General features: G+C 43.1%; 2 protein-coding genes across 7 annotated transcripts in view; one reads left to right on the top strand and one right to left on the bottom strand.

Moving 5' to 3' along the window:
• The window catches only part of pde9aa (phosphodiesterase 9aa), a 31144-nt gene extending 28077 nt beyond the window's left edge, over window positions 1-3067 (top strand). For 3 of the 5 annotated variants that reach the window (XM_071485229.1, XM_071485204.1, XM_071485234.1), the window contains exon 19: window positions 2703-3067. The gene's annotated coding sequence lies outside the window, so the exon portion shown is untranslated. The other 2 variants (XM_071485212.1, XM_071485221.1) reach the window with 2 other exon arrangements.
• Window positions 3068-4336: 1269 nt separating this feature from the next.
• On the bottom strand, window positions 4337-12936 carry wdr4 (WD repeat domain 4). 2 transcript variants are annotated; one of them, XM_071485327.1, is made up of 11 exons: window positions 12776-12936; window positions 11903-11971; window positions 10954-11103; window positions 10708-10864; window positions 8326-8438; window positions 7570-7627; window positions 7179-7283; window positions 6672-6736; window positions 5976-6162; window positions 5279-5348; window positions 4337-4688 (listed from the first exon to the last, which is right to left on the bottom strand). In XM_071485327.1, the coding sequence occupies exons 1-11, from the start codon at window positions 12856-12858 to the stop codon at window positions 4501-4503; spliced, it is 1245 nt and encodes a 414-aa protein (XP_071341428.1). In that variant the 5' UTR covers window positions 12859-12936; the 3' UTR covers window positions 4337-4500. The 2 variants fall into 2 exon arrangements, with proteins under 2 accessions (XP_071341428.1, XP_071341437.1); XM_071485336.1 differs by having other exon boundaries at window positions 10954-11100.
• Window positions 12937-13011: the final 75 nt, after the last annotated feature.

Here is a 13011-nt window from a genome sequence, read left to right as displayed (position 1 = left end):
CACTAAGAGCAGCTCTGTTTACAACCTGCTGAACCTGGTAATTAATGTAGAAACCTGAGGAGAGTCAGAGGAGTTAAAGGTCCCATACAGTCGAAAGGTAGATGTCCATGTGTTTTTGATTATAAAGCAGGTCTAGGTTCAGACACATCTCAAACTGTCAGTATAGTGAGAGTACTATGGAGGACCACAAAGTAATAAAGCAAATACTTAATTTCACAATTTAATAGGAATCTAAAAAAAGGAATTGTAAAGAAAAATTATAAATGAACTATTAATCCATCAATAAATACTTCACATTTAAAAATTGATTTACAAAAACTGCATGAAACACTCATTAAATTAACCATTTATAAATCCATTTAGTATCTGTGGTTCTGACTAAAACTAAGAGCAGAGATCACATGACTCCAGTTCTCAGGTCTCTGACTGACTTCAGTCAGATACACAACTCAATGGCAAGTTTTTTAATTTTTTTAAATATATATTTATTGAACAATTCCATATACAACAACATGGCTTTGACATCTTTGTAATATACAAAAGGGAACAGGTGTGTACAAAAAGGAAAACAACATACAAAAAATAAATAAAGATAAATAGTTAAACAACATAACTTAAGGGGCTGGGTTTTTTTTGTAAATCATAATCTTCTATTATAATAGAAAGTGTCTATGTGTTCTTCATTTTCATGCCTTTCAGGGCTTTTGTGTAGGAAACAAACTCATTATGAAACACAGAGAATTTAGGTTCCACTTTCATATACTTTGATTTGTGTATATAAAATTTTCCAAGGATGAGGATGGTATTAACTAGAAGGTCATTTTCTTTACTGTCCATGATAAGTCCATGAATTATGTTTGAGAAAGGTTTTCCAGATGACAAACCTCAGGGTACAACCAGTCATATAAAGCTTCAGAAAACATGCACTGGAAAAACAAATGCTCAGTAGTTTTGATGTCATCACAGAATACACAATTATTAGTCTCTATTCCAAAACGCTGGTAACAGGTCACTAGAAGTATACACTCCATTTAGAATTTTAAAGTGGATTTCTTTTACTTTAGGGATTATGGGAAATGTTAAATATTTAGTTTGTAACATTTTGAATAAAGTTTTGAAATTGAGTTTCTATAAGATACAATAGGGTAAAGAAATGTATCCAAACATATTGTTTTGTTTGGGATTTTGATGTCAATAAAATCACATCCTCCAGGGTGTGATAGGTGTGGGGTTGGCTAAGATCGCTTTAATCAAACATATAATTGAGTTGGAGATGACTTTAGTTATTGAATTGAATGTGTTACAGGTGTTAATTAAATCATATTTATGGGAGAAATTCTCATAAGACAAGAAACAGCCATCACTACCAACTAAGTGAATAACTGACCAAATACCTTTCTCCATCCAGTTGTGGTTGTACAGTGACCTTTTTTTTAACCGTGATAAATCTATTATTTCCTATCGGTGTTTTGTATGAGGTGAAATTATGGTTGTACAGAAATTTCCAATACAGAAGGACCTGTTGGTGAAAGAATGATAATTTAACTGGGAGCCTTTGAATAGTGAAATCACATTTGAGTAAAAAATCTATACCCCCCAGTTTCTTGAATATAATCTTTTGGCATAAATAAGGGTTAAAATTTTGTAGTCATCTTTCAGTAATGTGATTGGTGTAAGATTGTCAAATAATTTGGGGACTTGCTGGGTTTAGGAGTTAAGGTTATTACACCTTGTTTCAAGGTTGAAGGAAATGTCATATTGTCAGTTGCGTCTTTGAACATACGAAGGAACAGGTCTTTTAATAAATCTCAGAAATGTCTATAAAAATTGGCAGTATGACCATCACTACCTGGAGATTCTTCTAAGGACAAACTTTTTACTGCTATTTCCAGTTCAGAAGAATACTTCATGGCAAGTCATGTCTATGGGAGCAAAAGGGGGCGGTGTCGGGAGACCTAAAGTGTTTAAATCCAATGCCTGTATCGTCGTTGGTGAAGATCGCATGAGTTGGAAAATAAAAATATAACTTACCCAGAGCTCGTCTACGAATAAATAAATGATCAGACATCTTCATAATCACACGTCAGACATGCTAACGTTAGCTTCTAGTTCAGACAGACTGATGGTTATGTGTTGTCAAGCAAGAGAAAACAGTTCTGAAATGCAAAGTAAAATAAGGTCTGTAAGATCTGCAGGAGCTGCTCAGTTAGTGGAGCCTTGAGTTTAAACTATTTCAGTCACTGCGCTGCTCACTGCTGGAACCTGCTGGAACCGGGTGGAACCAGCTCCTAATGGACCAGATCAGATCTGATCAAAGTGAAACTGGTTTCAAAAACTTCTCTGTTCTCCTCTGCCTTTATTCAATCTTTTGATCTTACACTCATCAGATATTATCACTGCTTTTATTCTGTCTTCATGCTTTTTAACTTCTATTTTAGTCTTTTATTTCAGTTAAACAGTGATTGACCTCTGTATATGATGATGATGATGCTGATGATGATGTGCTGCATCAATGTATTTCCTTGTCTAATGAAAAGTAGAAATAATCAGATCTTTATTTATTTTATTTCTGATTATTTTATGAATTTTTTATTGAGTTTATAACTCATTAGTGTGTGTGTGTGTGTGTGTGTGTGTGAGGTGCAGCTGTCAGGGTTCAGGTCTGACTCTCTGACCTGGACTAACTCAGTCTCCTTCATCAGTCTCATCTGTTTCAGAGCCAGAGCTCATGGTGGAGCAGTGAGACCTCAGTAAACCAGATCAGACTGGTTGACTCTGGTCCATCACTGTGTCCTGCCCTCACCTCAGTCTGACAGAGAGCAGTGGACCACCGGGTCATGTGACCTGAGAGCGGCTCTCAGACAGCATGACAGGACCAGAGGGACCATCCAGAGCTTCTTCAGGGACCGTCAGCATTTATACAGCACAGACCACTTCAGTCCTCAACATTTAGATACACAACTTTTTCTTTTTGTATTTGAAACGTGTTGTTTTTTACAGATTGTACAGATTTTTAGTGACATTAGTTCTTTCCTACAAAATAAAGAGACGACTTTAATCAATCACAGCATCTGTCTCTGCTCTGCTTGTCTCTAAAACCATCACCCAGACCTCCACATCTATCAAACAAACACATCATAGACAGAGTCAACATGCTGCTTTATCCAAAACACACTGTTATTTTAAAATCCAGCTGGTTTAAGATCAGCACTGAGAGCTCCGCAGACCCGGGTCTGGTCTCTCAGGTTTCTGTCCAGCTCTCAATGCTCTGGTCGTTGGTGGGGATCAGAGGAGGATCTGCAGACCCTGGTCACATCTGAGAAAATAAAACAGTGCTCCCTCTTCTGAAGATACATCATCACCTGTCAACATGCATCAGGTCTGTCAGTGACAGACTTTCAGTTTAATAATCCAGTGATGACATTTCATCATCATCAGTCATGATCAAAGTTCAGAGTAAATGGTTTTATAAGTGGATCAAAAGTTTTCAAAATAATCTACAGTCAATAACAAATAATGGCAAAGTGAAAATCTATTAAAATGTTTTCAGACCCCCCCTCCAAACTCAACACAGCTCATTACTACAATAAGACAGCTGTGTGTCTGAACAGCTGTTGTGACAGTTCAGTTGCGTTGTTGCAGTGACATGTTCAGACCCTTCCTCAGACTGAAGGCAGCCCGCTCACATCTGTTGAACAGGAAACATGTTAAAGAGAAGCAGCAGCTGCTCTGACATGGTAGTGGAAGGTGATGGTGGCCCCTCATAGACGGGCCCCTGCAAGTTCAGAGGTGACTGTTTATAAACCTGGACGTAGACTCTGGGTCTGAACAGTGAAGCCAGTGCTGAAGAGCCTTAAAGCTGTATTCTATCTAATGACCATCAGGGGGCGACTCCACTGGTTGTACACAGAAGTCAGATTGTATTGAAGTCTATGCGAAAATGTCTGTACTTCTCATTTGATTTATTACCTCAGTAAACGTTTTCCTAATGAGTTTATGGTCTAAGTCTGTAGTTTCAAGTCTTCTTCAAAACAACACGATGTTCATTCTTTAAATTATGCTTCATTTAGAGGAAAATAGACCATAAAGCTGGGGATGGATTAGGGTGGGGCTACCATGTGATTGACAGACTGTACCTGGCAATCAGGATAGAGTACAGAGCAGGTTAGCGCCACCCTCCACCCTTCTTCTGGTTCCAAAAAACCAAGATGGCGACAGACAAATAACATACTAATTACAAAGGCATCACAAACCAACGGATGATGTCACGTGGGTTGACACTTGGTCTCAATGCACAGGAAGTCAAAGAGCAGCAGTGAATGAGTAGAGGAGCATGTGCACAAACAGCAATCGTTTATTTAATAAAAATCTGAAAAACAAAGATCAACATAAATCCTTCTGAACAGTCCCTGTGGTGACACACACACAGTCTCCAGGTGCTTCACTCTTTAGCTCATTCATCAACACCAACCAAGCATCAGCTTGTCTCAGAGCGTCTGCTCAGGTGGATGACGGAGCTCTGCCTCCTGACATCTTCTTCTTCTTCCTCCTGTTGTTTGATTCCTGTGTCCTGGTCCTCTTCACCTGCTGCTCCTCCAGCCTCTGCTGCTTCCTCTGCAGGTACACCGCCACGTTGTCAAAGCTCGTCTTGTACAGGTGCTCAGAGCTGCTGCTGGTCCTCGTGGTGGCTGAGAAGCAGGAGGAAGAACACTGACTCATCCGAGAACCTCACATGACCTTAAACCAACATCTCACTTCACATACAGCAGACAGCTTATCATGGTCACCTGCTCATGGACGACCAGGAGGACATGGAGACAATAAACAGTTTACTCATGTTATGTTGAACTAGATTTCACTAAAATTGAGTCTGGGTTTAGCATGTTAGCATTTGATCATTGGCTCAGTTCAGTAGAGGTTGATGGGATGTTACAAACCAAAGTGATGGACCTGTAGATGGTGTTAGTCAAAGTCAGAGGTGTTAGCTTCGAACATGAACATCAGTTTGTTGGTTCAACAGTTTCAGGGTTAGTCTGAATCTGATCTAGGTCCAGATCTGACCCACAGGTACCAGGTGATCAGTGATCCACACAGTCAAACGCTGCACTAGTTCCATGGTTTCAGAGGTTACACTGCTGTGTTTAACCTGTGTCAGCAGCACAGCATGTTAGGGGGAGGTGCTGTGTGAGGTCATGTGACACAGCAGGTTGTTTCTGTCCAGGGGGTGTGAGAGGGGCTCTGTGTGTGTGTGTGTGTGTGTGTGTGTGTGGTGACTCACCATCCAGTGTCTCCCAGTGTGGCCTGAAGGCCTCAGTCACTGTGTTGAATTCAGGGCTCGGAGCATCAGACTGAGGGAGCAGAGAGCAGACAGGTCAGTGCAGGACGACTCAGTCACGGACCAATGTGTCTTCAAAAAACTACAGGGAACAACTGGGAAGTCGACAGGCTGTGACCTCTCTGTTGAACACATCTTAGAAGCTCCATCAGTCAAGTCTTTATGGTGGAGAGTCATGTGACCTCACCGCCTGTTTGGAGATTTCAGTCTTTGATTTTTAATAAATTAGAAAATTTTTCAAAGATGTATCACTTCATCATGAAGGTCACAGCAGCTGTGTGGTCTTGTCTGTCAGCAGTTTGTTTATCACTGAGATGAAGCAGATTAAGTTTTAAAGGTTCAAGGTAAATAAAGCTTTTCTATTAGTGTCCATAAAATTTCAGATCAATCAGATCAATAAGTTCTGCTCAGTAATGAACAGGATGTAGATTCATCACATTTGAACATGTTTGAGTCACAGACGACACAGATCTGACTCTCTCATCCTCATCTGTGTGTTATCGTTGTGTTCAGCTGCGCAGGTGTAGATCAGTCTGATCGAACACTGATCTCCACACCCACTGTGTCACACCTGGCTGCAGTCACTCAGCCAACATGTCTAAACACCATTAAACTACATGTGTGATGTGTCGCACAGTACCTCCCAGGAGCTCTGTGTGTATGTGTAGACTTGGAGAGGTGCATCATCTGAGTCCATGAGCACCCAGAGCCGTCCCACTGGGTCAAAGGTCATGTCCAGGGGACAGTGCGGCAGGGACAGTCTGCTGTGTGGAACAAGCCTCTTTTCACTGTCCTGCATCAGAGTGAAGAACTGTACCGCAGACACCCTGAGGACACAGGACACAAGATCAGCTGATCACCAAGTGGATCATCAGCTGAGGACCTCACTCACCCACTTCAGGGCTCAGGAACAGGTCACTCCACAGCCCAGTGACCTCACAGTGACCTTATGACTCTCTACATGCAATAATACTTTAACCATGAGAGGCAACTATGGCCAGCAGAGGTCAGAAGAGTGCGGCAGAGGTCAGTAAAGGTCAGACGAGGTCAGTAGCGGAGTCAGCGGAGGACAGTAGAGGTCAGCAGAGATCAGAGGAGGACGGTAGAGGTCAGCAGTGGTTAGTAGAGGTCAGCAGAGGTCAGTGGAGTTCAACAGAGATCAGTAGAGGTCAGTAGAGATCAGGTCACATTTACTGATGTTCAGAGGTGAAAACAAATGAAACACATTTTCACAGATCCTGTATTCAGTTCAGGTTCAAACTGATGTGACAGAGAGAACTTATCTTTTCCTGTACCTGCAGAGTCACATGACTCACACACAGCAAGCTGCACTCACTTCTCACATTGCACAGCGACGTGGCATCCATCAGGGGAGGTGCTGATGTGGCTCACAGTTGGCTTCTGACAAATAAGACAAAGAACAAGAGGAACAGGAGGTGGAGTCATCACAGGTTTCACTTTATAAAACAGATCCTGTAATTAAAATCTACCAGAGTAGTGCCTGATTGAAATATTTATCTCCACAGAGGAAACTCACCGACAGCTGTCCTGTTTACTGAGTTAAAGGTCTGAACATCTGTGACACTTTAAAGCTGCTCCGACCAACAACATGGATTAAATGACTAAATGAGTATATAATATAAAAAGCTTTGCTTCTAATCAACAGACATCATCTCCTGACTCTGCAGGTCCCTCAGCATCTTTCAGCTTATTGTGTCAAGTCAACAAGTCAAGTCAATGTTCATCCTGGTGTGAATGCACTCCCTCCTCAGGATGGATCAGGACCTGATGTCAGTCCTGTTCTGTGTCCTGGTTCAGTTTTGTCTCTGCAGGGTGGTGTTACCTTCTCTTTGTCCGGCTCAGAGCTCGGGGGGTCTTCCAGCTCTCTGAGGTCCCAGCTCTGCAGCCTCCGTCCAGACTCGTACTCCCACAGCTTCACGGTCCCATCCTGATGAACACAGACACACTTCACTGACACACACCCTCATCACTGTTCATGATGAACCCTTTGACATTAACCTTCACTCTACAGGAGATCTTACTACAAACCCTGGTCAGTCTTGTTTTTTACATGAGCTCATTTAGTGATCAGCTGATGATGAGATGATACAGACAGATTTGACTGTCTAACCATCTAACAGCTGGAGGTCCAACAAAATGTCAACTGACTGAAACAGGGGAGTGTGTGTGTGTGTGTGTGTGTGTGTGTGTGTGCGTGTGTTACTGTAACTTACCCCTGACCCAGACAGCAGACAGTGGGACTGAGCAGGGACCAGCAGAGCACTGACAAACCTGAGAGACAACAGGAAGAAATCAACTTCACTGCTCCTGGAAACAACAAGCAGCAGTTAGATCTGTATCAGGACCACAGACCACAGACTCAGACCTGGAGTCAAGCACTGGCGAGGACTTATAACTATATAAAAACTATGACATGATTCAATCTGAATTATTCAATTCAAAAACACTGTTCACTTCTAAGTAGTAGTAGACGAGGCGGTCCTTCAGTAGAGGAGGTGGTCCTTCAGAGGACGTGATCAGGTGAAGAGGTGCGAAAAGGTGTGAACAGATGTGAAGAGGTGTGAAGAGGTGTGAGGAGGTGTGAGGAGGTGTGAAGAGGTGAGGCCTCCCTGCCTGAGGATGCAGACTGTGGCTCTGGACATCCTCAGGAGTGGGGAGAGGGGGGAGTCAACTTTATCAAAAGATGTTCAGGTTCCCTCCAGGCCAGAGAGAGAACGAACAAACACTACACCTGCCTTCAGAGCTTACACTGGTCCCCTGTCAGCTCTGCACCAATGAATCAATTGGTCTTTAAGACACTGACCATGAGTCTCCATCTTTGTTGAATAATCTTTTTGTGTATCTTGTTGTGCATTAGTCTCAGAGTATTTTCACCCTACTGTGTGTGTCTACTCCTCAGACTCATGAGTCCTGCATGACTGTCGTAGACCTGCTCACACACACACTGTCACTACAGTCCAGTTACTCACTGCTGGTGTCCCAGGCAGAAGGACTGGATGTTGTAGGGGCTCCTCAGGTGGCTCACTCTGATCTTCTCATCACGGTCCGCTGTGATGATGTACCTGTCATCAGGTGACATGGTCTGAAAGAGCAGCAGGCAGCAAACAATCAATTCAGGTAGATACAGTGTGAGAATAAGTGTCCACACTGAGGTCAGGGTGGGTATAACAGAGCCCTGAGGATGTGAGGAAGAGAGAATGTGAGGATGCCAGGATGTGAGGATGTGAGAGTAGGAGCCGCCTTTGAGGAGCTTTACAGGTGATCAGTTCTACAAGATTCAAGTTCTAGATTTTCAGGAGCAGGTCAGGTGTGAAGTAATCTGTGAGAGTTACATCAGGTGACGTGAACCTGATGGAGACATTTCTGTTTATAAAACCACTGTAACATATGATCTTACCTCTCCTGTTGCTAGTGTTTGATGTGTTGAATGAATTATGTGTAGCTAACCTGATGTGGCACATACACGAAGTAGTACAGAAGTACAGAAATTCAAAAACATCCAGTGCTCGTTAACTCGTTAACTCCTCCCTACTCACATTGTTACATAAACAAATTGAAAAACTGAAAAATCAAAACCAAATACAAGCTAATCATTAGCTAACATTTACTGTCACTGCTCAGTGACACCTGGACCCTTCAGTCTGTGGTCTTCTTCACTAACAGAAAACCTGTACACCTCTGGAGCCTGTCTTTATACTTTCAGCATTAGATGAAGTGATGCATCTCAGCTCTGGGGACTCTGGGGGCCCACCTCATGCCTCTGGCCCTTATTCCCTTCCCATGAGCTCAGAGACCTGTGGACCCTTGTTGAGGACAGAAGCTGCCCCGCTAACCTGCTGAGTTAGTGGTTGTTCTTTTCATCATACTGCTGTAGGCACACAACACAGTGTTACCAGGAGTCTGAAGTTTAAATGAACAGTTGTTCTTTGACATTTCTCACTCAGATGTTTTAAGGGAGGAAGTGATGTTTCCTTTTTGTTCTGTCTGGAGCACATGAGGGTCAGAGGTCATCGTCTGGTCACCTTTAATGCATCGCCAAGAGCATCCAGCCACACAGGACTGTGGTGAGACAGCACAGCTCATTGTCTGTCTCCTTAACTTTACTTCAGGAAATAGAACCTGGACATTCTGAGTTGTTAAGAAGAACTTTGGGACGATTTCATCTTCCTACTCTGTGGTAAAGACTGTGAATTACTCTAAGTGAGAGACAGGCTCCTGACATGTTCAGGCTGTTTACTGTGGAGCTGATTTAAATATGTGATGAAATCAGTCAGAGTTCTGGTGTGTTTTTGTTGATACACATGACAGAAGAGTAAATCAGCAGTATCTGTTTATTACTTTTATACCTGGGGCCAGTTGCAAAAAACAACTTAAGCTTTCAACTTAAGTATGACACTTAAGGTTGAATTTCTTCTTAGCTGAGAGAGTTACTTAAGGTTGTTGCACAGAATCTCTTAAAGGTTTCCTTAGTTAACTATCTATATATCTTAAACTTAAGATAGAGATTTTTACAGCAGAAAAATTTTACCGTTTCCATGGACACCATTCGTTTGCTAGCATTAGCAGCTGGTTATCTTCTCACCTGTTACAGTCTCACTGGTTATCGTCTCACAATGTTGGAGGAAAAGGTGAAACTTCCCGAGGAGACAGGTCAGAGTGATTGATTAGCGAATGACACGGCTCACATCTGATCAGTGGACATGAAATACTTCACCAATAACTGACAGGAAAGATCCTGTAGCATCAAACCACAGAACAGTCATTAAGTGTAAAGAGCTGAAGAGCTCAGCTGTGAAAGTAGAGAGATCAGACACATCATTAACTGACTGTCAATCAGATCTATAGAACAAAATCAATTCCTGATTGTTGAGGGTCCATCAGGTTCTTCTGTGTTCATCCTCTTCATTTATCACCAGAAATTCACACATGTTGAGTTCAGATACAGTCAGAGGTACCTTTAGTTTTTTCCTTAGTTTGGTCACTAAGGTCTTGACTGACATTAAGTGATTCCTTAAGTATAAGACCAAGAAAAGGAGAAAACCTTCACCGTATGTTTTTCTTAAAATATTCACTTAAATGTTGAAGACTTTTTTAGGGAAATCTTAAGTTAGACTTTAAGGAAAACCTTAACTTAAGGTGTTTTGTGCAACTGACCCCAGACATGTAACCAGCAGGTATCAGCTCTGCCTGAGACCTTAAGTGAGTTTGTACATTTCCCTTTGAGGCAGAGTGAGGAGAATCCTCCTGAGTGGTTTAACTCATGTCCTCTCTGCTCCACCTGCAGCAGCTCCATGTGTGGTTGAGGCTGTGAGGAACATCAGGACTACAGGTGTGGTGGTCTTGCTCCTTACCACAGCCAGTAGCATGGACAGGTGGCCCATCTTCAGCTCGCCCTCCCTCTGCGACTCCACCACTGAGAAGGAGTACACGTCTCCTGACTTGTCGGCCACCAGCAGCTCATCCTCAGCATGGCTGAACACCAGGGACGTGCACCTCCTCACCACCCACCTGTGTGACACACACACACACACACAGCAGTTATCACCATCATGTGATCAGTGATGGAGCTGCTGTGAGGACAGAGCTGTGAGCTGTACCTGACGCTGATGCACTGCCATGACGGCTCACAGTTAAACAGGACCAGCCTCTTGGTGTCATCAGTCAGCGCCAGCAGCTTCCCAGAGGGAGACACAGCGAAGGCGAGGACTCTGTCACTTCCTGTTTCCTCTGAGGCACCGCCATCACTGCTGACAGACATATGTTCATTTTCCTGTTCTTACATTATCCTGGTTTGGAATGTGTGTGTGGGTAAATGGCAAATGGACTGCTTATATAGCTTTCTAGTCTTATTGACCACTCAAAGCGCTTTACAATGTGAGCCACATTCACCCATTCACACACAGACATACAGCACTTACATCAACATCATCACATGACTGAATCAGAATCAGATTCAAGATCATCTGCTTGAGTCTGTTTGAATCTGCTTCTACCATTCATATACTCATACACTGATGGGAAAGCCAATTTGGGGTTCAGTGCCTTGCCCAAGGACACTTCGACATGTGGACCGGAGGAGCCGGGGATCGAACCACCGACCTTCTGACAAGTGGATGACCCACTCCACCTCCTGAGCCACAGCCGCCATATGTGTGTGCGTGGGGGTGGACTGAACATGGTGGCTACGCTGCAGAAACTCCATAGCCTCAGTGTTTACACCAGGGACCAGCTGATTGCATGAAACCAGTTGGCATGGAGACCAGGACACCGGAGATCAGGAGGACACAGAGGAGGGAGGAAGTGATGATGAAGGCTGATGGAGAAGAGTGTATCTCCCTTATATCATCACAGACGATGTGAGATCACTGGACACTAGCAGCCCGATGAGGAAGAGGAGGGGCTTCTGTGACACAGCTTTTTCCCTGTGAGGATCACAGAAGTTTTCCTGGTTCTGTCTGAACTGTTGTTTATGTCTTTGCTTCTTCTCCTTCACAGAACAGGGACACCTGACACTCACCTGACAACCAGGACTCTGCTGGTTTGTACCTGTGGTTGTTGTCCTGTGTGCTCCTGGGCTTCCTCTCAGCAGTGCTGCAGTCAAACACAAACGGGTCTCTGTAATAAAGAAGAGCTGATGTATTAAATCTGGATGAGGTCCTGATGGGGCCAAGTGGTTTTACTTCTCACCATTCATCCGGTTTGATATGAGCTCAGTTCTTTCCATGTCATTTCTTTCCAAAAAGATCAAACAATTGATATATCAAATTTTTGAAATTTCACCTCACAAAACAAACTTTTGCCACAGATCAGTTGAGTGGGACAAACTTACCCAAACAAACAGGAGGGAAGTCACATACACAACATCGCACACAGACTGCTGCAGCTCATTCACAGCAAACTGAATTATAATATTGTCACTGCTGGGCCGTAACCTGAACTGTGAGCTCTGATTTTTGAGTTGAACTGACAGAATTTCACATTGAACTGTATGAAGACTTTATACTTTGTAATCCACAGAGGACCATCCACAAATATGAACTATGAGCCACAAACTTGTTTTTCTTTATTTGTGTTGTGTGTTTGTGTGTGTCATACCCATAGAAATACACAACCATTTGCAAATACACACAACAAGCTCCCTTAACTAATGTAAACTTTTACACATTTGTTGATCACTTCCTGTCAATTGGTCAACTAACTGAATAAATGAACAACATTTAATCTTTTTCTTTCATTTATCAGGTAAAAAAACATGAAACCTGAGGCTTTACTGTGTGTTTCTCTGGTTTACAGTAAACTGAACATGTGTGTGGATCTGTTATCTTGATCTACACTTCTTGATCTACACTTCTAACACTGTTAGCCAGCTAAGCTAACATGACGCAGACATGATGGAGGAAGCTGTTACAAAGATCAAACCTGCTCTGTTTGGTGTGAACGGCTACCAGCTTCTTGTCACAGGTGAAAATGAACCAGTCTCCACAGAAACCGACGGCAGCCATGACTGTTGTGAGCAACACGCGGAGAAGCGTATTCCGTCGCGCGTTGGTGACGTCACCAAGCACGCCATCCACACGCCCCCCTCGAGAAAGTACAGAATGTACACAAAGCAGGAGCTGTCCCTGTGAGTGGTGATGAGAGGGTGTGGAATACTG

The sequence above is a fragment of the Trachinotus anak genome, unplaced genomic scaffold (genome assembly GCF_046630095.1).
Source record: "Trachinotus anak isolate AG129_WGS33_773 ecotype Australia unplaced genomic scaffold, CSIRO_AGI_Tana_v1 ptg000001l, whole genome shotgun sequence".
Classification (NCBI taxonomy): Eukaryota; Metazoa; Chordata; class Actinopteri; order Carangiformes; family Carangidae; genus Trachinotus; species Trachinotus anak.
Note: the sequence above shows the minus strand (reverse complement) of the source record. Positions and strands in the feature narration are given on the sequence as shown.

Coding starts and splice junctions, on each gene's coding strand:
- wdr4 (XM_071485327.1), bottom strand. CDS start 12,858: ATGGCTGCCGTCGGTTTCTGTGGAGACTGGTTCATTTTCACCTGTGAC. Junction 7,628..8,325: donor TTCTGCCTGGGACACCAGCA/GTGAGTAACTGG, acceptor GTTGTCTCTCAG/GTTTGTCAGTGCTCTGCTGG. Junction 7,284..7,569: donor GTCTGCTGTCTGGGTCAGGG/GTAAGTTACAGT, acceptor TGTGTTCATCAG/GATGGGACCGTGAAGCTGTG.